A 25,110-nucleotide genomic window follows, 5' to 3' on the forward strand; every position below is an offset into this window, starting at 1 on the left:
AAGTCAAAGAGAGGAATTAGAACAGAAATGCCTCCAGACCAGGTGCAGGACACATGAAGTACTGAATGGCTCTGACTATTGATGTCAGATCTTTACATAGAGGAGAAAGACAAGCCTGGATATGGAGTGGACAGCTTGTTTTCCAGACTGCTATTGTGAAGCCTCATGTTCTTCCAAAGCCAGAATGAACAGACAGCTCTTTCATAACATCCCCTTGAAAGGGCAATGTTCCATTATTCCACCTTCAATTTGTACAAAGCCTTTGAATCATATGTTTACAGTAAGAAATATAACCTAATTCATTGCCATCCACATACAAGAGTGTTTTCTGATTGTCAGTACTGTCTGCCAGACACATTCACTGAATAGAAATAACTTAAGATATTGTTTGAGTAGATACACGTTTATGCACACACAGTTTAGGGAGCAGCACTGTGTCAGGCCCTCACAGAAAGCTATCACAGGAGAGTTGGAAGGCTAAAGAGGAGCTCTTCAGAGTTTCCAAGGAACTACTAGGGTTTATGTATGTGTGGCCAAAAAACAAAGTAGAAGAAATGGCAATGGAATAGGACATGTGCCATGCTGTTCTTGGTCACTCAAAACTAGAAATATCAATTCAGTAAGTAAGGGCTGTATTGTGTTGACACTGTCTTTAGTTTTTATTGTGCTCCATTTTAAAAGATACACCACGCAGCTCTTTGGGCTGGAACCATATTTTAGTTAATTTCCGTCACTAGTGCAAACAGGCAGACATGACCACATGAGTTCAGCATCCCCAGAACAAAGTTGTCTCTCCCCCTGCTCTCATGGGCCTCCTTGACCTATGTACAGTTTTTTTCCCTATGAAATGCATGCCTTGTCTTCTCAGAACTGTTATGTAAGTGTACATTAGAAGACACAGTGGACTTTTTTTTATTCTGCACTTTGCATACCTATCGCTGTGGCTCTGATCTAAAGGGTGGAAGGAGGCATTGTAGAATTTGAAGCTGCCCACACTCCACTGGGAGAATGCAAAAGCTCTCTAATGGTAGGAAGTAACCGCCACGTGCATTGCGTCAGAAGCCCCCAGGGTCTCCCAGAGTATAGAACATGCCTGATTATTTCAGCCACACTAAGACTTCGGGTTGACTGGGGGAGCCGGGTAAAGATAACTGGGAGCGCAGGCATTGCTGCAGTGTGTGTACTGCTCTCATCTGCCGTTCTTGGAGGTCCTTCACTGTTGCTAAGTTGGTAATTGTGATGCATTTAGCACTCATTGCCCATGTCATCATCCAGAAACAACACACTGAAGGCTGGAATTAAAGCTGACGGCTAGTGCACATTTACACTGACTCCTGGTGTAACTTCATCATTGTCAGTTGTGATTGATGGACCCAGAGAACCCTCCTCTAGTCTGTTGTTTACTCTTTGTTTTGCCTCAAAACTTTGCTTCCTCTGGTACAAACACTGTCTGGTTCCCAAACGCCATAAAGCCACCTGTGTGTATCACGGTCGCCATGTCTCACTCCTTGCTTTTCTATGGTTTGTCTGTATCAGTCTGCTCTATTCACTTTCTTGTTTGTAGAGAATACTGAAATCCACTCTGAAACACTGGCTGCTCCTGCTCTACCTCCTCCAGTTCCTCCCAAACCTAAACCCAAACCTAAACCAAAAAAATCTCCTGTGCCTCCCAAAGGGGCCACTGCTGGGGCCAGCCACAAAGGGGATGAAGTGTCTCCTAATAGAAAAATTGTCAAGGCTCCCAGTAAGCAGGCCCCCATCCCTCCACCCAAGCCAACAAGCCGAAACCCACCCCGGGAGGCCGGTGAGTATGCCCTGGGGTATAGTGGGTAGGGTACAGGGTGTGAAGCTCTGCAATAGGGGGGTCTGTATGCAGTGTGGGCTTCTTCCAGGAGCGTGGTCTACTGTTGTCTCAGAAAGCAGCACCAGGTAGAGGTTTATGGGGAAAGGGTTCTCACAGGAATCCTTCAGAGATTCCCCAGTAGCTATCTACTAAGAAAAAAAAAATAACTTTGTGGTCTTTGGAGTAACTGTGAACTCTTAATCATAGTTTCCAAAATCAACACATAGACCCATTCCTTTAGTATGCCCAGGAGTGATGCTTACCTGATGAAAGAGTGTCTGGACATAGCTGACCTTCTGCCTATGTGAATTTATGGGCGGCTTCTCTGTGTTTCTCTTTTTAAATCCCATAGGCTAGCATATGAATATCTGACTTGGGCTTTGACATATTTGGTGGATTGTAATGTCTTAAATTTTCAACAGCCATAGTCGTCTGTCCTCCAATAAGGAACAAAGTGTTCGTATACATGGTCAGCGACACCCCGTTTCCTACTCCACATAACATCGTCTTGATGCATTGAGAGTGGTATGCTCAGGGCTGCCCCCTCACCTCCACTCCGGGAGACCATCCGTCAAAGTGTCCGAGTGTAGTGCAATTACACATTGCCATCACAAATCATGAATGAACATTTGCAACTTATATGCTGCCCATCCAGCTTTCTTTTTCAACCTTACATGCTTCAAGAAAAGTAAAGATTCCATTTCTCTAGTGCAATAAAAGATGCCAACTATGTCATCTAAATTTTAAAAGAACACAAATCAAAACTCTCATGCTCAACATCTTTTCCCCATTAATGTGTGCATAAAAATTCTTCTGTACTATAACAAATTTCCTTTAAAATCGGCAGCCACTTCTCAGAAACCAGCCTCAAGGATTTGCCTTAGCGTTATGTTTTTCCTCTTGCAATTTATACTTGTCATACTGAAATTCAAAGAAAGGTTTAGTTCACAATGTAACAGCTCTCTGAATGCAAGTAGTCCTTTCCTGGATCCTCTCTTCCCAGCTTTGATCTTTGTTACTCAGGCCTCTTCTAATCTCTCTAAAATAAAATATCTCAGAATGATGAGGCAGCAGAGCCTAAGGGTCATTTCCTTGGGGACTCAGTATCTTTTTTATTGGCGTCTGTATGTCCCTCATGGCCTTACACAGCCTAGCAGTGGTATGTGACGTGACATAGGCACTGAGCTACTAAGAAAGGAAAATTCCCAAACTAACACTTTTCACTTGGGAATTAAGAGCCTGTCTTGCACACACTTCTTCCCTCGCTCTGTCTCTAGGTGGTGTGAGATCACTGTAGACTTTGCTCAGACTGTGGGAAGAAAGCTGGTGAACAAAAAGGCTGGAGAAGCATTCTTGATAAATCTTGAGATGGTTACAGATAATTTCTCAAAGATTTAGCATATACTGATTATGTTTCTAAGAGGATAGTAAACTAGGAAACTGTCATTTTATCCAGTGCACTGATATAAAAGGCACAGACTCCTTTATACAAATGAATATGACTGCTTCTAGGACTGTCACAGAGAAGCAGACTTTACATTGAGGCTCTTGATTTCTCCATTGCACGTCTTACATTCTGAAAACAGCTATTACCTAGCGTTTTTCCCCACTGAGTGTAGAGGCCTTATAGATCCACCCGTCTATCAGTCAAAAACACTGTTGGTTTTGCCAGGATTTTGCCTTTCTCATTGTTGCTATTAGAAAAAATTTTTAACCCAGAAGTGAAATTTCATTTTTAGCCAAGGTTGATCTCAACAAAGCCCTCTCATGTTACAAGAGATGTTAAAAGCAAAATATGTCTTGAATTTTCACTCCAGGTTTTGAAAAAAAATCATTTTTCTTTAAAATGAGATGGCATTAAATATTTTCAAATAGTGAAATCATTCAAAAATGTTAAAAATTTGTACTATTAGCATTGATATGAAGAAAGTATCTATATAACTTAACTACGAAAATAGTTATATAGGTTTAAGCACAAACCCCTTCATATCTTTGTTATTTAAAAATTAATTTAGCGTGGAGTTAGAGTTTTTAGTATGGTTAATGAGTTTAACTTGTAATCAGAGAGAGAGAGATTAGCAGGTTCATTAACTCTATAGACAAGCACAGATTTGGCAAAGGGGAAATCCAGCTATTGTGTGTATCTAAAACAGTAATTGCTGCAATCAGAGAGACCCTTGTAAGCCTGAATCTTGTCACTAAATAAGACTGGCTTCTTTACATTTCAAAATTAATGAAGTCGTATGTCTCATTGTCTGTTCCTTTGTTTGTTCTTCATTTCAACTCTCATTGACTTCAATAAAGTTTCATCCAGAGGTAAGTCACCATGATACCTGTGTGCAGTATGGGATAGCCCTGGAGTTTTAACAAGATGTTTCTGATAGTTATGTGAAAGAAACTTTAGCTCCCTCCTGGAAAAGTAAGAATATGTAGCATCAGAGTAGAAGAGATTTTTGGAGAAAATACAGATCATAAAGGCCCTGAGACCAAAAAAAAAAAAAAAAGAAAAAAAAAATTCTCGTGGGAGTTTAAACAGATATTTTAGGATGACATAAAGAAAAATTCAAATATAAGCATTATTTAAAAGAAAAAGAAACGCTACCTAACTTGCTTTCCTATAAATGACTTATCTGAAGTAAACTCTACCCAGAGTTAAGCAGAGATGCCCTGGCAGTTCTTGAGGTAGAAGCAAGCAAATTAGTCCTTTGATCCCAAGAGCTCAAACGAAACTGAGCAACATAGGAAGACCTACTGAAGAGCATGAACATGAGCAGCCACACAGAGACACACACACACGCACACATGTGCAGGTGCTGAGAGTGATAGTCTTTCTTCTCAGATTACTCACATTCTACCCATGTAATATTTTTTAGAAAATACTTTTTCCTTGCATTTTGATGTTGGGGGCCAGTTCTCCACTGTGATTGTCCCCTCTCCATCCCCACTCACTACTGTAGGTGGAAGTGTAGGCCAGCAGGACAGACTTCCTTCCCTGGAGCTTTGGGAACAGTTGCCTTGGAGTGTGCCTTGGAGGTAGTGAGATAAATTAATTGGCTTGTGACCCAGAAGGAGGATAGAAGTATATTCCCTGCTTCCTTTCAATGCGGGCCACCTCTCCATCCCCAGAAAGACACAAGGAAAGAATGTCGTTATGAAAGGCCCACTTGTGTCCTGTGGCCAGCTTGCCAGTGGTGGGTGTTCCCTTCGCAGGAGCAAGGTCTTCTTAGAGTCTGTAAGAGTGACTCAGACAAGAAGCTGCTGTCCTGTTTGCTTGTTTCAGGTGAAGACGGAGGAGAGAAAAGATAGGAGCTTCTTGCCCTTTAGTTTCACTCTGAAGGTCACTTGCTCCCTCTCACATGAAAGGCTGGGGGAGGGGACAGAAAACAAGACTATTATCGTTATTAACTAATTTTCTTAACATTCATTGATCCAATGTATCTTAAAGGGAGAATTTTAAATGTCATTGGCAGTTGCCTCTTGGTCACTTAAAAATTATTGTATTCTTTGATTTTCAATGCAAAAAATGTCTCTGTTTTAGCTGGTTCTTCTCATCCGAAGAAAACAGCTGGCTTAAAAGCATCGGCATCGCCATCCACTTCCTCCACCTCTTCTCGTCCCAAAGCATCCAAGGAGGCACTTGCTAGCAAAACAGGCGCAGTGGGCACCACAAGGGGCAAGAAAAAACCTGGCAAGCAGCTGGCGACCTCCCGGCTGTCCTCAGACACAAGCACTTCTGGCACATCTAGTGTTAAAGGGGCACCTTCAGACAGCGGGGTAGAGAGTCTCAAACCAGAGGAAACTGTTGCTGCAGCAGAGCAACAGGCCACAGGCAAATCCAAGGCTGTTGTCCCTGCACCAACGGCGGCAGCACCAGCTTCTCCGCCTGCTCTTCCTCTGCCCCCTGAGGATCAGTGCATTGTTGCCTTGGACACTCCCGTGGTCCTGGTCAGTGATGGACCTACTCTGCCCGTCTCTGCCTTAGACACAAGCCAGCCCCTTTGGGCTGAAGAACCGACCAGCAGAAGCACTCCGTACTCAAGCGCTGACTTCAGTGGTAGCAGAGAACATGCAAAATGGTGAGTTGGGTCACAGAGCCAACATTCTGTCTAAGTACCACAGGCCACTAGAGTATTCTCTTGGAATAAAGGAATGTAGTCTGCTCCCACCTGTGTTAAGTCTACTGGATGTTAGGTAAACGTACCTGTAGTCTCACCACTGGGTTTCCTAAGCCCTGATTGTGGAGTCCCACAGGCTGTGTCAGTGCTGATGCTGACAAATAGACCAGCCCAGTGCCTTCTGTCAGCAGTGGTTCATCATCCATCTTTCCCTCAGGGACAACTTCATTCTTTGTCTTTCTGGTACTTGTTTTAAATCTTTATCATTTGGTTCCACATCGTTGACTCATTTCTTGCTCAGCTTCATCTCAGTGTAACAACTTTAAGCTTTCTTTCCCAGGAAATTTAAGAGCAACAGTAAAGAACTCTTTAAAACTCTGACTCCACTTTTACCAAAAGTAGAATGAGCTCTTTCATGTGAATTCTTCACAGAACTCTAATTTCTTCTGTGAAACCTTCTAATACTTTTTGGCAAGAACTGGTAGTAACTACTTAGAAAAGTTCTCCTACATGTAGAGTAGAAGTAGCCAGCATGGATTACGTACTTCCAGGTTCTCAGCAACCAGAGCCTAATGTTCTGCAGGCCCCCCATGCCACATACACTGAATTGTTAAGTGAACGTGGAAAAGTGAGCTAGGTGCCTGTAGGGAAGGACAGCCCACTTCAGGGAAGCTGAAGATGAGCTGCCTCTGAGGATGGATTCTATAGATCCTAACAGAAGATGTAGTGTTCAACTTATCTTAGTTTTGCTCAAGAAAATAACTAACTAAAATGTACCGATGGACTTGATCTTGTCCCTTATGGGCTAGTGGCCCATTATTTTCCAGCTGCCCAATTCAGAAACCTCGAGCTCATTAGGATCTTCACTCTCCTCTACTGTTGTCACTCAAAAAGTCCTGTAAACATGCCATTAAAGTTGAATTTGACAGGCTGGACCTCTTCTCCATAGGTGTAGGGTAGACTAGCACACTGTCTAATAGACACAGTTGTCGGTTCTGTCTAGGGAGGATCTGGATCTAAATTCTAACCTTTTCCTGTTTCTAAGGTTTTATTTCATTTTGGGATCATTTAATCGAATCTCTATTTTTAAAAATGTCATGTTAAGCTCTTAAAGATACTCGGTACATTAATTAGGGTGGCTTTGATCAAAACACTTTAATTATTTAATTGCTGGTAATAGGACCCTTTATTCATTGGTCACGTGACCCATGGCAGGAACCAAGCACTGCCCATTATCATTTAATTCACATAAGTTTCTCTAGGCTATCCCTCTTTATATATTTTTATTAGTATTTAAACCACTGCAGCTGAGAGAGTTTAAACAGTTTGATTAGAACCATCACCAAGTTAACAGTGGCCAGGTAAGAGACCAATGCTAGCACCCAACACCAAACCACAGGCCTGGAACAGTTTCCTGTCTTCCAAAATAATTACATCAACTTCTGCTCTTTTTATTTTATAACAGTTCATTGGTTCCTTATTTTTTTATCATTTGGAAAAATATCATTTTAAGAAAAGGGAGGAGAAGGTAAATAAATACCAAATAACAAATTATTTGTTTGATATTTTAATAAAAGCCATAGGAGAAGAAGACACTGAGATAAATGAGATACTATCTCTGTTAGTCTGTTTGGTGGTGCTGTCACAGATGGCCTGAGAAAAGGTAATTTATAATGAATGTGCATATATTGACTAAAATTCTAGAGGCTGAGAAATCCAGCATTGGATGAAAAAGTTTTTGCTGCAGAAGGTAAACAGGGCTGAGAGAGCAAGACAGCTAAACCCGTCCCAAGGCCACTCTCTGTCATGGAGTTCATCTGCTCATTATGGCTTTGCCCTCAGGAGGCCTTGCCTTTTGGGTGCTAATGCATTGAAAGTTCTCAGTACTTACGTTCCAGGGACACATCTAAATCCCCACAGCACACATCTAAATCCTGTGTAAGCACACAGCGCACCTTATTTTCCTTGTAGAATTTCTCAAAACTGCCGTTACTTCAACCTCCAAACTGAACTTCTTATTTTTCAGTGTGTAATTTGGGTTTGTTTGCTCTGAACTGGGCAATGCATAAGCACCAAAGGAATAAATGTGGGCAAAACAAGCTATTTCCAGATAGTTTCTTTTAATCAAAACATTGACCAGTGTGCTCAGGAAATCTCTGTTTAAGACAGGATCTCAATTTTGTAAAGTGGGTCGGGTATATGGTTCTGTTGTTCAGTATGCTAAAGAGAAAGGTGAACTGTGGGCAGAATAAGGCCTCAGAGAGCTCCTATCCATAGGCAACTTGATCCTGCCCAACTCATTTCCACGCACATTGGAGAGTGTGTTTATTGCACTAAGTGCCACACTGTATACTAGGAACTTAATGTCTTAGGTATCACAAATGCATGGAGAGTTTTTAGATGAAGAAACAAGCATGTATTTTCCATTTCCAGTGATGCTGTGACTGTGGGGAATAAGATTGAGTCTCATTCAACATTGAGAGTGTGTGCCATATATTTTCTTATCAGCCAGGATAGCTCTCAGAGTTTCCTGGAAGAACTCATTTTCTTCTTAGTATATTTCTTTAAGTGTAAAAAGTGAGATTATAATGCATTCTTCAGGGTAGTTTGTGTTTGCACTTGACTTAATGAGCCTGGAAGATATAGTCTCTCAGCTTTTCTCCCAAATTCTTTCTCTTTCAAGTTGAATTTGAATTGAAGGTTTTGGCTCTCACTCACTTGCTTTCCTTAGAACTTTCCCTGGGTTATATTTAGACACCCAACGTGTGAAAACTCTGTCATAGTATGAAAAGCCTTCTGTTTGGGATACAAATATCAAAACTTGAAGTAGGGCTAGTGGTTATATATAAAAATACCTGCCTCTCTTCCTGTCTTACAGGCTGCTGTTCAGTATGTTTCTATTCCCTTACAGCTTTAGCCATGACACAGAAATCTCTATATTGTGGGGCAGAAAAACACAACCCTTTTGAGGTCATATTTAAAAATGACTTATTGAGTCCATTCCACAAAAATTTATGGAATGTGCTGTGTTGTCCAGTGTTCTCAGGAACCATAAGAAGCAAGGTGTGAGCTGACCAATACACATGGGGGCATATTTTATATTAACTAATTCTAATCATGACAATATAACATTTAGTAAGTAGACTAACAGTCTCAGTGTGGATCTCACACTACACTGGCCAGGCTGGGTGGGCTATGTATTTATGACCTTTCTTGGATCCATGTTGTAAATTCCCTACCCACCTTATAGGATTATATAGTTATGAGTTGTAAATAAATGTTGCTGAACTCTATAAACTGCAAAATATTATACCAATGTCAAGATTAAAATAAGTAATATAATAGATTAGTGACTAATGGCACAGTAACAGGATTAAGAACTGGAGTACCTTGTTCTGCTATATGCTGAGGGTCTTGTTAATTAACATAGCTTTTAAACATAATATAGTCACCATAGTGACAGTCACCTCAAAATAGAGAAGCTTTCTGCAGCAATCAGCTAATAATCTAAACCGTGGAAATGTTTGTCTATACAAATAAATCTTCCCCCTGCTCGTGATGGTGCTTCATTCTGTGCTGTCTCCAAAAGAGTCACTATATGATTCAACAATTCTCCTGGGCACTAGTTGAAAGAACTGAAAGTGGGGAATGGACTTGGACACCAGTGTGCGTAGAGTTCATATACAGTCACCAAAAGGTAGAAACAGCCCAACTCTGCACTGGTTGATAAACTAGTTACAAAATGTGGCATAGACACACAGTGTCATATCACCCAGCCTTCAACAGGAAGGAAACTCGGACACTGCTGTGGCATGGGTATCCTTGACATGGTGTTAAGTGAAATGAGTTACAACCTGAGGTTTGCATAGTTCTACTTATATGAGGTTGAGAGAATAGTGTCACAGACACAGAGAATGAAATGGTGGTTTCTGGGGGGAGGGAGCTGTGGGGAGTTGTTAGCTAATGGGGATAGAGCTTCAGTTTAGAGAGATGAAAACATTCCGGAGATATGGGGTGGCATTACACAGCAAGGTGAATGTCTAAATGCCACCGAAGGGGGCCTTTAACATTTCTTAGGATGGGAATTTTTTGTTACATAATTTAAAATGATGTCTCAGGGACTTGACAGACAGTTAGGTGGGCAAAGTGCGGACTGTGTAAGCGTGAAGACTTGGCCCCACACCCATGTAAAAACAAGGCATAGTGGTGCACATAGGTAGCACCAGTGTTGGAGATAGGAAGGCAGCAGTGACAGGCAGATCCCAGGGAGCTTGCTGGCCCACTCTAGCTGGGAATGTTACATTCCAGGTCCATTGAGAGATCAGGTCTTGAAGAATAAGAATGATAAAGGAAGACATTCAAATTCAGTGAATGCACACATACGCTCAAGTAAGATTTCAGATACCTCTTTGAGAACAATTTGGGCTGTTGGGTGTTTCTAAGTAAAAAATGGTGAGTCTTGGAGGTGATTGGTCTTATAACCACAAAATTGGGTTTAAATTCCTTTTGTTCTAATGAAATTTGCCTGTGTTCAATAGTCAAGTCTCATTCAGGTTGTGATGTTGTTGTTTGTCTCAGGGGAGGGTTGGGGGTTGGGTTTTTGTTGTGGTTGTTTTGGTTTTATTTTTTTCCTGTGACAATATCAGACACACTTTTCACTGAATAAACTTTCAGAAGTGTGACATCCAACTCTGCCTTCATCTATTTATATCAAAAGGTATTGGGGAGATTTCCTATATCTTATAATAACGATTACACTATTTCTGAAATCATGCTTTTGTTGTCCCATGCATAGTTTTGGAAAATGGGTGAGCACTCTGAAGCCTTCCACCCATTTGAATGATCAAGCATCACTGCCCTCAGTGTGTTTGCCATTCTTCTAAAGCTCCCTTCCATCAACCGTTTTGCATCTTCTGTGTTACTCTAGTAAGAGGTGACCTTATACATGAAGAAATGGAAGCACAGAGATGATTTAGAATTTTTGCCTGTGGACACACTGGCTAGGAAGAAAGTGGGATTTGTTTCAATGTTAATAAGATAAATGTTTGCCTATGTGATGTCCTGGGTGCTGGGATACCAAGCACTATGAATCCTGTTTGTCAAAGGCATGGGTGTCAGAAGGTAAACAGGTCAGGGATGCTAAGATCTGCAGTAGAGTTGCGTTTGGGTCACTATGAGAACAAAGGAGTAGGGTAAAGAGCTCAACTGCATGATCCAGAAACATCTGCAAAGAAGCCGATGCTTTATATTTAGACTTAAAGATCAAGCAAGAAGTACACATAGACTCAAAGTACCATGGAGCTTTTGACTCATTATTTGTTGTGATTGTGCATGTGTATGCATGTGTGTGTGTGTGTGTGTGTGTGTGTGTGTGTGTGTGTGTGTGTGTGTATGTATGTGTATGCCCATGTGTGCATGTGTGGATCTCAAGTCATCTCAGCTGTCTTTCCTCAGGTGTCATCCACTTAGAGACAGTATCTCTTACTGACCTTGTAGGCCATGATGGCTGGCCAATGAGCCCCAGAAACTGCCTGTCCCTTCCTGTGAGCACTGAGAGTATAAGCAAGCACCACCACAGCTATAATTCTTTAATGTGAGTTCTGGGGATTAAACTCTCAGGTATTCAGACATCCACAGCAGGCATTTACTAAGCAAGCCATCCCTCCATCAGCACTAGCCACCACTCTTTGGACATTTCCACTACTTATGGACAAATATGTTTGCAAGGTACAATTCCATTATATTCATGTATTAAATGTGTTAGGTATCATATAGTGATACCTTCTCATTTTGCAAATATAAATATAAAAATATAAAACCTTAACAGTTAAGTAATGCTTCAGGGTACTTCTGCGTTGGCTCTGTTGGTTGGCTGTCTCATGGTGTTACTCTCTTCCCCAGAATGAAGAGTATTTCCCACACTAGCATGCTTTTCATGGTGCTGGTATCCAGAAGAGTTGTTCTAAACTTCACGTCACTCTCTGCTTTTTCCCCCCTTAACAGTTTTATAACCAAAGATGAGCTGGAAACAGCTGGACCTCAGTTGCTGACTCCTGAGCAGATGGGGGACTCTTCAGAATCCTTTAATGCCCCAGAGGATGAGACCCCAAGAGAGTACCAAGCCAATGACTCAGACTCAGATGGACCCATCCTGTACACTGATGACGATGAGGAAGAGGATGATGATGATGATGGCAGTGGAGAAAGTAAGAATATTTCCCAAGAAGAAGAAGAGGAAGTGGTGTACAGAGATCCACCTACTGTGCAACACAAAAGCCTTGTCAGCCACTACTACCCAGTGTTTTCCGCCCCTCACTTCTCTCAAATTAGAAATATATCTATCCTAGTTAGAACTGGTGACACAAACCACTGATCCCAGCTACATGGGAGGGTGAAGCAAGGCTACAGCCAGTTCAAGGCAAGCCTTGGTACAGAGTGAGTTCAAGGCTAGCCTGGGCAACTTCATGAAACCATGTTTCAAGCTAAAAACTAGAAAGAGGTGTGGAGGATAGCAAACTGCCATGGGTTCATGGATTCAATTCTTAGCACTGCAAGAAAAATATAAAATGTGCCTGTCCCAAAGTTTAGCTCCTGATGACAGGTTTTTTCCAGAAGAGGATACCACATGGGGTGCCACACCCTTGTCAATGATGTAGACTGGATATTTGTGATGATACAATCTAAGCTTTCTATAAACAGGCTTTCCCTAGGAAAGTCAAAGGTAGACATTCTTGAAGGGACCTGTTCTTAAAGAAAGAATGTTGGGAAGAGGTCTTTCCTTTGCTTACTGGAAGTATTAGGAAATTTCACTCACTTGATAATTAGCTTGAAGAGAGAAGAGGAATAAGAATAACACACACTTTGTTGGAGGTCAACATTCTCCCTTGTCCACTATCGCTAAGCTAGGATGCCTTTTAGAAAGGAAGGACCTGAAGAGGAAACAGGCCATGGCTCCATCCAATTAGATGGCTGGAATGTGCTGTTACAATGGGCTTTGATTTGGTTTTGAATTTAGGAGGAGTGTGACTTGGGAGGAATTCAACGTGGGATTGAATTTATAGATGATTAAATGTTATTAATACATAAACATTAGTATATAAACATAGTAAACAATCATTAGTATATGATTTGATAGAAAGTTGTTAAATTTCCCCTCATTAGCATCCTTCTAATAGCTACTGTCTGCGGGGAGTTTAGGAATGCCTGGGTGACTGAGGGTTAATGAATTTCTATATAGGGTAGGCTTTTTGCCAGCATGATGCCTGGCTGGGGGGAAGAGGATGACAGGGATTAACTGTACAGAGTAAGGAGAGTGAATAAACTTTTGATTTGAAAAGAAAGCAAAGGCATTGTGCAATCAGTTTTCCATGATCCACCATATCAGCAGAATAAACTTTAGCTATCTCCATCCAAATGATTAGATGATACTTCCAAGCTTGTTCATGGTGTCTTGAGATTATTTTTTCTGAAAACATTAGAAAAAAAGTCCTTCAATTCTTTTTCAAAATGAAATATCTCCAACTCTCCCCTCACCCCTTGGACTGATTAGGTTTCCCCTCTTGCATGCAAGTAAAAATTTTGGCCCAGGTCCTATTAAAGTGCAGGCTCATGTAACCAAAGCCCTGCTAGGGTGAAAACTGATGTACCCTTTTTAATCCTCAGGTGCTCTGGCAAGTAAGATACGACGAAGAGATACTCTTGCCATCAAACTTGGCAACAGACCATCCAAGAAAGAACTGGAGGATAAAAACATCCTACAGCGAACTTCTGAAGAAGAAAGGCAGGAAATCCGACAACAGATTGGGACCAAGCTGGTCAGGTACTTGCTGGCATGTGAGCACAGCTCTGACTGATTCATAGTAGTAGTCTTCTGTGTCTCCTACCTGCCTGGGGTCTCAGTGAATTCACCAGGTTTAATTATTCCTGGCCCATTGGTCTCAGATGTTGAACCACGCAAAGAATTTGCCTTATGGTCAGTTATCCAGTAGTTCTGAGATCTCCAAAATCTAGCTTACATGTTTATACACTTTTCTAACAATTTATCAATTATAAATACTCAGTCTTTGATGGCTGACTGGTCTCTGCTGCAGTTATTCAACTGAACCATTGTATAAAAGGTATAAATAATATATAAACAAATAAGCCCAGGAGTGCTTTAATAAAATATGTTTACCAAAAAGCATGGCATGAAGAATTTGGCCTGCAGTCCACAGCTTGTCCAGCATCTATTCTAATCTGAGGACTCATTGAGATTTATGTGAAAACTGTGAGGTCCATGTGGGCTGTGAGACTGGAGAAGTGCCAAGCCTCAGTGGCCTAGCTTTGTGCTGGTCAAGTAAGCTGTTGGAGCCTCTATACCAGAGCTACCAGAGCTACCAGAGCATTTGCCATTCTCCACAGGGAAAGAATCCCCTAAGGCCCTTCCCTGCCAAAAGGGTGACTTTCTGTGACAGCGGCTGTGGCTCCTATCTGTAGGGAAGAGTCACCCTCCTAAGGAACCCCGAAGGCCTGGGAATCCCTAGCACTTGTGGCTCCCTCCAGGATTCCAGAAGGAATTTTGAGCAGATTGCCAGGGTCTCCTTGTCACTGTAGAGTTTTCACCTCAGCCCTAAGCCTGGACCATTTCCTGCTTCAGGAAAGAGCTAGCAGAAATCAAAAGACCTTCATGTCAAATTTGTCTTCTTAACAAATAAAAGCAGGGGCCTCTCTGGGGCCTCCGGGAGAGGAAGGGGGCTGCTGAAAACCATGCAGTTCCTCAGAAACAAGTTAGGATCACTGTTCATCTGTGATGGATTTCTTTTATACCATCTCTTCTACACCACACGCAGGAAAATATGTGACAAATGTGTTTTATTATTTTATTGCCTTTGTTTATGTTTTGTTGTGAAAAAAATGTAATCATTGAACAATAATGCATGTAAAATGATAGCAAAATAGGATAAACTCCTTAAAAGCAAAGAATATTAGTGTACTTTATCATAGTAAAGGATTTTTTTAAGTGAATCATGGTGCCAGGATAATCGCTCACCTGGTAAAATGCTTGCTATGCAAGCACTGAGACTTGGGTTCTATCTTTAGCACCCAGGTAAAATGTTATTATCTTACAAAAGCCCGAAACACTCCAGAATTAAAGGCTTTATAAAATTATGTTAACTGTGTTAGTACACAGAAAAAAACCTAAAATCATTTTTCAAATGAGCAAAGTTTCCCACTCTTTTTATACTAAATGCCTAGTCATAGTTATTTGTAATGGAAAAAAGTTATAAATCGTCAGACCAAAATGCTGTTAATATTCTTAGTTATACACCTAGAAAACTCTGTAAAAAGCAAAGCTGCTACATAATAATTCCTGCAAGTTCAAAAATCTAAGGTTAGTCAATAAACATGAGCATCATACTAATGCTGCCATTGACACAGAACGGGAGAGTACAGCGAGTGGGAGAGATGGCTGTACTTGCTATGGCCATTTAAATAGCCAACTGTTTCTTTCACCTGAGGCTCAAAACACTTCTAGCTCAGATAAACACAATGGATGGAATGGATTTAGAGAGTAGAAAGAGTAAACACTTTTATCAGTGAGAAAAATTAGTCACACAGGTTGATCAGATGCGCCACTTGTATGAACTGTAAAGGGAAGTAGGATTTTGTCATAGAAATGGGGCATTGATGGTGTTTCAATTTTATCAGAGGAAACAAGACAAATGTCACCTCTTCTAATGTGAGCTCAAGGAAGACCAAAGATCATCCACTGAGATGGAATGAAAAACCATTGGTGGCACATTCGAAAACATTTGAGAGTGTGATAAGCTTAATAGTGAGGGAGGGCTAGTCACAATCAGTGAGTTTGGGCTAGGGTGAAGCCCAGTGCTAAAGAATTGCTGAGCAAATATAAGACCCTACACTTGATCCTAAGCACTGCAAATGAATGAATGAATGAATTAATGAATGGGATGAGGGCTTATTTAAAACTAAGAAAAATACTGGCAGAAATGTATCTAAAACAAGATAAAAGATACCCACTGTTAGATGCCTCTCATAAAACAGAGTTCTTAAATTTAAAGCTTTTACTACCTGGACCACAGTAAAATTAAATGTTTATTTTTTTAACTTAAATTGTATAGACTTATTAAACTAGTAGTTCACAATTAAAAATTAAACCAACATTTATGGAAAAATAGCATACTTTGTTCTTGATCAATATTTTTGAAGTAGTTTAACACTATGATAAAATAATTACAAACTTATTTCTTTGCATAATAATTCCATCATGGAGACTATGTAAGAGGAAAAAGACCTACAATGATTCTTTAAAGGATGGTTTATAAATATATGTATTATGAGATTGTTTATAGCCGTGACAAATTAAAACAAACCAAGTGGACAAAACCAGGACACTGATAGGAAACAGGGAAAAACTTTAGTCTTTTACCAGTCTCGTCAAGAGTTCTTTGGAGACGATGCCCACGCTTCCTTGGGAAACACAGGAAATGTGGGCATAGATTAGAATGGTGGATACCAGTTCTAACCGTCCATCTTGAGTACTGCCTGTGTCTTGTATAGGCTAGTATTACAGTGCCACCCATCAAATTCTTAATATCTTTGTTAAGCACACACATGATCTATATTTTAATTTTTTATTATAATCCAGTTTGTCCTTCGTAGTATGTAAACAATAAAGGATTGTTTTTCTGTGAACACAGCACACCTTCTCCATCCTGCTTAAGATTTTACCCACAGTTAGAATTTGGACATTTTAAGTGAGATGAGGTGGGAGTGGAACCTGCCTGTGTTTTAGTTTAAGCAAGTTAATCTCTTTCTTCATCTGCATGTGGGGAGCTTACTGAGTTGTTTTAAGGTTTCTTCCAGACACATTAAGCATCTCAGCACAATACTAGGAACTTTGAAAGTAGGACTAAAGGTAGATGTGGTTGTTCTCGTGGTTATCTGTGCTTTTAATAGCCAAGTCTCATACATATTCTCATGTATGGATAAAAACTTTCATTCTTTTTGTTTCCATCTTTTTAAAAGTTTTTTCACAATTTATTAAATCTCCCAACTGAAGCCCCCTCCTTCAACTCCCTCCAGTCCCATCCTTCCTTCCTCCCACCCCCATCCCTTTCCCCTAGCCCACTGAAAGGAGGAGTTCTACACTATTGCCATCCGCCCATAGCTTATCATGTCTCATCAGGACTGCCTGGATCCTCTTCCTCTGTAGCCTGGTAAGGCCGCATCACCAGGGGTGACTGATCAAAAGAGCAGGCAACTGAGTTCATGATAGAGGTCCCTGCTCCCCTCACTCAGAGATCCACATGGAGACTGAGCTGCCAATCAGCCACATCTGATCATGCATAGTCCTCCGATCATCCTGAGTGAGGTAACCCAGAAACAGAAAGTCAGAGATGGTATACACTCACTTATAAGTAGATATTAGCTGTATAATATAGGCTAGCCATCTACAGACCTAAAGAAGCTAAACACTAAAGAGGACCCTACGGAGGATGCTTAAATCTCATTCAGAATGGCAAACAGTATAGACACTAGACGCGGTGGAAGAGAGAAAACAGAATGGGAGTGTACTATAGAGGGTCCTCTGAAAGGATCCACCCAACAGGGGATCGAAGCAGATGCTGAGACTCAGCCAAACTTTGGGCAGAGTGCAGGGAGTCTTATGGAAGAAGAGGGGTGAAAATAGAGGGATATGGAGGGGATAGGAGCCTCACAAGGAGACCAACAAAGTTAAAAGGCCTGAGGCCAGGGGGTCCTGCAGAGGCTTTCATTTTTAATGCAAGACAACCTTTGAGGGCCCATTTTAGTCAACTGTAAGATATTAGAAGGTAGGAAAGGAAAAGAAAGCATTCCAGAGGAAGGAAGTTCCATCAGTAACAGAGAGTCAACACACTTGGACGTGACACACTCTGTCACGCTGTCAGTGCACACATGACATAGACTCCAGTGTAGATACAGGTGCTCCTTAGGGTATTTTCTGGATTCATTTACTCACCTTAATTTCAAAGTAGTCCCAATGGAGATCGAACTTCAACAAAAATTTGAGGAGGTATTTGAAGGATCACTAGTTTGTCATGGTCCTAACACTGAGAAATTTGGTAGGTCCAGTAAACATTACGTTGAAGTTGTCTTTTATGTTCATTCATCTTAGTTACACAAATTCAGCCTACATCCTGAGGAAATCTTTCACTGCGATTAATGACAAATTAATCATGTAAACAAGACAAAGAACAAAGTTATGAGGAGTTTCTAGGAGTTTCTGCTCTCATGGGAAGCAGTTAACTACTAATCCTGGATGAGCCTGGCTTATCTCAGCAGCAGGGAAGAGGGAGCCGAATAGCTTAAGATAACGTTGTGTATAATACATTCACTTACAGTGCCTGACACAGGCTTTCCCTTCAAACCCTGAGCAGCATAGATTGAGCAACGCATACATTGACATGAACTTTGCAACAGCAGCTGAGGCCCCAGTGCACTGTACATTAATTAAGTAAGCTATCAGTTACGCTGCTGTAACATGCCAGGGAAATGGGAGTTCAAGCAACGTATGTTGATTTTTTTTTTCTTACTAGTTTAGAGGAAGCTAGGCCACCCAGCGTGATGAGAAGTTTCTCCTCTTCTCAGAGGCCCAACAGCCAGATTCCTTCTGCTTTGTTAATTTCTTATGCCCCTGGGTAATCTCATCTGCAAGATCAAAGCTGGCTCATAACACCATGTTCAAGGACAGCCTGTCCAAGAGAGAAATGGAAAGCAAGGACCACACATTCATCTGTGTTAAGGGGAAAAAAACAACTTAAAAACTTCACTCTGTTCATATCTCATTGCAAGAAGGAAGTCACAGCCCACACCTGGCTGCTAGTGAAGCCATGAGCTGTAGACATGTGCCCAGCCAAAGTCAGGTGCCTGTCTTTCAAGGGTGAGTGAAGGGGAGATAGTTGAAAGTCTAAGCCGCACTTGGTAGTGTCCAAACAGATTGAAGGGAAACATTTATCTTATAGGCTTACAATGTTTATGTTTATTTCTTGAGATATAACAGTGTCTAGTTTTGCTGTTTGTTTGTATCTTCCACCAAATGGGCCTCATTTGTAACTTGTAACGTAATCATCTTGTAACCTGTAGTATATTCATTTTGTCTTGGTAGGAGACTCAGCCAGAGGCCAACAACTGAAGAATTAGAGCAAAGAAACATCTTAAAACGTGAGTATATGTTGCTATACAATAGTTCCTCAGGTGATCAATAATAAGGTGCCCCCAAGGCAGGAGAGAAACACGATTCACAACTGATTGAAATGGCCTGTGTATGTCATATGTGTTACTAGATGTTTACATCTTTTAAAAAACAATTTCTTGGTTTTTATATTTCTCTTTATGGCTTTAAGCCTGAAGTCCCATAAAGTGGAGTCCTGCTCATAGCAATTATTTTTGAGAAAAATGAAATGTATCCCATGTGTTCTTTTACCCAAATATTAAAGCAAATGCTGTAGCTTGCTTTCAAATAACTGCCAAAGAAAGAATCCACAAGGAAATCAATCAAACATTCCTATATTGTTATGAATAATAAAGTTTGTTGCTAGGTTGAACAAATGTCCCAATTTAAAATTATGGTAAGAGGGGTTTTTCAAGGCATTTCATTTTCCTTTGTTGAGATAACTCTTCTTTCTTGGATTCTTTGTGGTTTCTTGACACTTAAAAGAGTTCTCCATTCATTTCCTGATTCATTTTTCCATTCTGACTTCTGGTGGCAAAGTGTGGAAGAGCCCAGGAGAAACAGTCTGTCCCACCATTCTCTGAACTTGTAGGTGTTAGCCCAGTTCCAAAGGAGCTCTTTATGTTGTGGTCTTTCAAAGAGTGGGAACCATCAGAACTCTGAGCAGTGCTACAATAGCAGTAAGCCATTGGCATGGGATCATCCTTTTCAACAAAGCTGGCAGAATACAGTCAACCTGCTGGATGATCCCATGCTCTACTGAGCTATTTTCCTTTCTAAAGGACAGAAAGAATTCTGTAGTGTATTTGTAGGACTGGTGCCATAACCGAAACAAACAATGAATACTTACTGGTACAAGGAGGACCAGCCACCTAGACTGTAATATCTCTTCCCTGCTGTACTTTTTCTGTTTATTTGTGAGCATAGCTTGATTAGAACCCATCAAAGTGCCTACTACTAATGTGCAGAAATGCACGCTGGAAAGACAAAAAGGTGGCTACAAAAGAAGGGTGCATTTTTACTTTAGAAATGTCTAATGTTGACATGAAAACAAAACAGCAAGAAAGTGTCAGTGTTTTCCATGATGCATTCCTCAGGCATACTCACTGAGTTAAACTTTAGGCTCAAAGGTGAACTGTGAGCTCCTACAAGTATAGAGGACATGCCTTATTGGATGTCTGATGAAATACTTTGAAAAGAGGGCCTTGCAAGTTCAGGGTAATCCTGTTTTGGGGGACCAATGTGCCAAGCCACAGTGGAGTTTAGTTATTTGAGGAACTCTTTCATGGATCCGGAAATTTATTGCATGTTGATCTTAAGTGCTGTGTTGGCTTTTGTGGCCTCTGTTTTCCTGGAGATTTGGGAAAGAGTAAGGGACCAAAGTCAACTCAGACTTGACTCCAGGCCTGTTTTACTTCCTTCTAAGTTCATGTTGATTCTGGAAACAGGAGGTCCATTTCCAGTCTGAAGAGACTGATACCTGGCTCCAGGTCCCCTGACACCAGCCAAGGGAAGCAGGCAGAGCTGGGGAGGTTCTTTCCATTGAGCAGCACAGGGGCTTAGCCCACAAACACTTCATTCAGCCCCCTTGCTACTGCGCTCTTCTGTACTTTCCCCTTTTTGCTTGAATAGTTCATCTCCAGTTTTCCTTCTAAAGCCCCAAGAATATATAAATGAAAACACCAGAAAACGCTGTCTGTGACACAATATGGTTTGTAAGTCACATAGATATTCTCTTGAGGGCTAGAAAAGTGATTCAAAGCATAAAGTATTCAACAGTTCTCTAACCCACGCCCACACTTTAGTAAGCATGGCTGAGATGGCGATAAACGCCAGCAGCTATTCTGTAAGGGCGTGGAACAGACTTGATGTCTTAGTATTTTGTCCCTTATGCTCCCCACTTGCTTGCTTTCCTATGTTGGTGAAAGTGTTTTGTTTTTTTAAATGACTACATTTATATTGTTATGTTTGATTATTTCTTTTCAAACAAGTCCCTTAAAATCAAGAACTTACAAAGAAGCTATCTTTTCCTAGCTGATCAGGAAAACTGCTATATATGGCTCGCCTTTTCCATAAAGGACCTGAGAAAGAATACATTTCTCTTATGTTCAGTTGTGACTGTCATGCCAAATGTATTTTCCATAGAGGGAAAAAAAATTACTCAGGCCTTAATTTCTGAACTTTTTTCTTCAACAATTAACTGTGAAATTTCTTAAACCTACAAAAAGTGATGGACTTTTACAGAGGTCAACCAACCATGTGTTTGCCATTTATATTCTACTGTGAACATCCTTATTCTTCATATACCCATTAATTTGAGTTTTTTAACATATGTACGTGTTAATACATGTGTGTGTATATATACATAAAAATGTACATATATATGTATATATGATATATGTGGATACACATACATATAGACATTTCAAAAGGTTATAAATGTATTTTCTTTGTTGAAAATGCATACCTGGAGCCAATGAGATGGCTCGGCAGGTTAAGGCACTGCCACCAAATCTGACAACTTGAGTATAATTCCCAGGACCCACATGAATCTACTCCTACAAGTTTTTCTCTGACCTCGACATGTGTGCTGTGGCAATGTAATTGTGAACAAATACACAATAAATAAATAAATATTTTAAAGTAAAACAAAACAAAAAGCCACTCACATGGAAATGTGTAACACAGAAAACAGATAAAAAAGCCACAATGAACATACGGGAGGAGATGCCCGAGTTTGTTTTCTCCCAATCAGTGGCTCTTCAGTGCACTATACTCCAGTTGTTGGTTTTGATCTTTCCCCCTCTTCTCTTAGCTAAACCACACAACGTTGGAGCCACACTGACTAACAAGGCAGGTTTCTGCAGTGCCCACTGCCTTTAAAGCACATATATTAATGAGCTGTTTCTTCACACACTTTCCTGTGGCTGTCTGAGGCAACACCCTTCAACTCTTATGCAAGACACTGACCAAGAGCTCTGTTACTTTCTTCTTCAGTCCATCCCAATGTCCAAAACAGTTCACATCATACTGTACAGTTGGCCTTCTAATTAAGCAAAAGGTGAAGGAAATGCACCCTAACTGGGCACATCGGGAGATATTTAAGTACCAGCTTCACAGTTTAACCTTGACCCTGTCCCACTCTGCCAAGACTCAGAGGCTACTCCTCGGCACCTCCCCTCCATCCATTACCCTCTTTAGAAGTGTCACTTCAAAAGTGGGAAATGTCAGAACTCCCAGATGGTAAGTCTCTGTTTACTCCTGTTCCCTATCTGCCGGTGGCGCTTCCTTATTAAACGTCACTGGCTGTCACCTTGTTGTACAACATCCTTAATAGGGCAAAACTAGTATTGCCTTCAGAGAAATGACATTCCACATAAGTAATGAAAACCTTCGGGATTTTGTTTATGTGCTGTGTCTCTTTGAAAAATGCCATTAAGAAAGCAAGCATGGGAGGTGGGGGCCTGGGGAGCTGGCTTAGCAGCTGAGAGCATTTGCTGCTCTTACAGAAGACCAGGTTTGATTCCCATCATTCATGTGGTGGTTCACGGTCATCTTCAGTGTCATTTCCAGGACATTCAATGCCCTCTCCTGACCTTTGTAGACACCAAACACACACATGGTATACAAACATAAATGTAGGCAAAACACTCCTAAAATAAAATGAATAAATTTAAATTTTAAAAAAAGTAGCTTAAAGAAAGAAAAAAAGAAATGAAGCATGGTAGGCATACAGGAAGAAATGACTAAAATTACATTTAAGGATTATATTTTTCTTTAAGTAATTGTATTATCACAGTTCTTGCCTTATGAAGCTCTGATTTTAATCATATTAACAAGAAGTTTGGAATTTGTCTAATATGTATAATAGTCAATTCACAGGCTTCATTTAGTTCACATTAAGTAATTGACCCTTTGTGTACATTTTAAGGGTAGAGAAAGACATGTGTTTGTGAAGCAATCAGCAAAGCTTACATAAGAAATCTGAGATAGAACCAAATTCATTTAATGCAAGATCTTCAAGTGCCACTTGTCTGAAGCTTGATTTCAGATTGTATCACTGTATATAGTGACATGGATCATCTTCCTTGTAAATTAAAAGACATATTTAGACATATTTCAGAAGAATACAGAAATTTCATTATGTGTAAAGAATAGAAACTTATTGGGGTCAATGAGCAAATACCCATAGGTGCTGCTCGTAGTCAACACTAATGTTTTACTTATGAAACCAATGGCCTTAGTGGTGAAAAGGCCATTTGAATTTTTACAGTAAATACATTTTGGGGTTGGAGAAATTGCTTAGTCAGTAAAGCGCTGGCTGTGCAAGCATGAGGATCTGAGTTCTATCACCAGCTCCCCACTTAAGAAGCTGGGTGTGGTGGAGCAGAGACACTTGGAATCCTGGGGCTCTCTGGTCAGACACCTCAGTCTAACCAGTAAGCCTCAGGTCCCAGTGAGAAACACTGTCTTAAAAACCAAGGTGGATAGCAGCAGATGATGACATTCAAGGTCCTCTGACCTGTACACACACACACACACACACACACACACACACACACACACACACATACTCATAGATGTGCTAAAGAAATAAAGCCTTTACATAGAACTCTCTTTACATAGAAGAGCGTTTTTCTGAAGCCTTTTAACTGATCTTCTACAGTACAGTCTTTCTTCAGTAGAGTCTTTAGAATATAAACATCAGCACGTATTTTTACTATGAAGTAGAATCGTGCCTTAACACAGATGAGAAGCAACAGACAAGCTTTTCAAATATGCATACCATAAATCCCCAAAGCTGTTTATTTCTTTTAAAATTCTGAACTTTTTTGCACTCCTGTTCATTGGACTACATGAGATTGCACTACTTGATGAAGCACTAGAGGAAAAGACGGCTTTGGAAAGTTAAAGTCACAAGAAAATAAATAATTTCTACCCATAGTACAACATAACCCCATTCAGAACATTGGCTTGAAAGCCAAGTCCCAAGGAATGCTTACATTTGCTTCTATGGAAACATAGGAAGACAAACTAAATATTTTGGTTGGGTTTGAATGGAAGTCAGCAGCTTGGATGTGCATTGGTTCTAATTTGTTCTTTCAGTGTGTCTCTGATTTTTCACATGAAGGACATATCCAGAGTAAAATTTTCTCTGAATTCTGGTAGATTCTGTTTCTAAAACCAGGTGGTAGTCAACAATAATATGCATGTAGAACAAGAAATCTAGAGGCTAAAGGTTTAAAATTAGTGACAAAAGGCAACCAGTTCCATTAGGAAAAAAGACATCATTACACATATATGACATATGTGACTGCTCTTCCTGGGGAATCTTCTGATACATGTCTAAGGTGATGGCTGTTTGATCAGCATAAGCCACAGATGGGTAATTGTTTCTGGTAGACTTTTCTGATTATACGATTATCTCTAGTAACTGTCCATATACCTCCCTAATACACAGAAAAGAATGAAGAAGAGGAGCAAGAAGCCAAAATGGAACTCAAACGGAGACTCAGCAGGAAGGTGATGACATTATGACTGCTAATGAGCATGTGTGTTCTGGGATACAGTTTATTTTTGTTAGATAAAAACCCAGTCTTAACATGTGAATGGAATGTTTAGGGATGACTGCTCCTATTACCTCACCAAGACATCATTCCTAGACAAAATCAACAATGCATACAGATCGATTATTTTCTATTTGCATGTTGTGCTCATTTTGAAAAATTAACAAAGTTTGTACATGCACTTACTGATTATAAAAATATGTATTTTAAGTGAAAAGTTTAAATACAAAAAGTAAGAGTAAAAGAAAAGTCACACACAAATCTTCTATTTAAAGAACCAACATTAACATTGTAATATATCTTTATGTCTTTAATTAGATTTTAAAATGCTCACACTTTCTATTTAGTCTAGGAAATACTAAATAAGTATTT

General features: G+C 40.3%; 1 protein-coding gene across 4 annotated transcripts in view; it reads left to right on the forward strand.

Moving 5' to 3' along the window:
- The window catches only part of Phactr2 (phosphatase and actin regulator 2), a 271,411-nt gene that overhangs the window by 221,092 nt on the left and 25,209 nt on the right, over positions 1 to 25,110 (forward strand). For 3 of the 4 annotated variants that reach the window (XM_055627713.1, XM_055627711.1, XM_055627712.1), the window contains 5 exons: positions 5,382 to 5,919; positions 11,962 to 12,164; positions 13,621 to 13,777; positions 19,106 to 19,161; positions 24,633 to 24,694. In XM_055627713.1, the coding sequence (XP_055483688.1) occupies positions 5,382 to 5,919; positions 11,962 to 12,164; positions 13,621 to 13,777; positions 19,106 to 19,161; positions 24,633 to 24,694 (1,016 nt within the window). Of the gene's footprint in view, positions 1 to 1,564; positions 1,805 to 5,381; positions 5,920 to 11,961; positions 12,165 to 13,620; positions 13,778 to 19,105; positions 19,162 to 24,632; positions 24,695 to 25,110 lie in introns of all 4 variants that reach the window. The other variant, XM_055627714.1, reaches the window with a different exon arrangement.

This window comes from Psammomys obesus, unplaced genomic scaffold (assembly GCF_907164565.1).
Source record: "Psammomys obesus unplaced genomic scaffold, mPsaObe1.curated_primary_1811, whole genome shotgun sequence".
Taxonomy (NCBI): domain Eukaryota; kingdom Metazoa; phylum Chordata; class Mammalia; order Rodentia; family Muridae; genus Psammomys; species Psammomys obesus.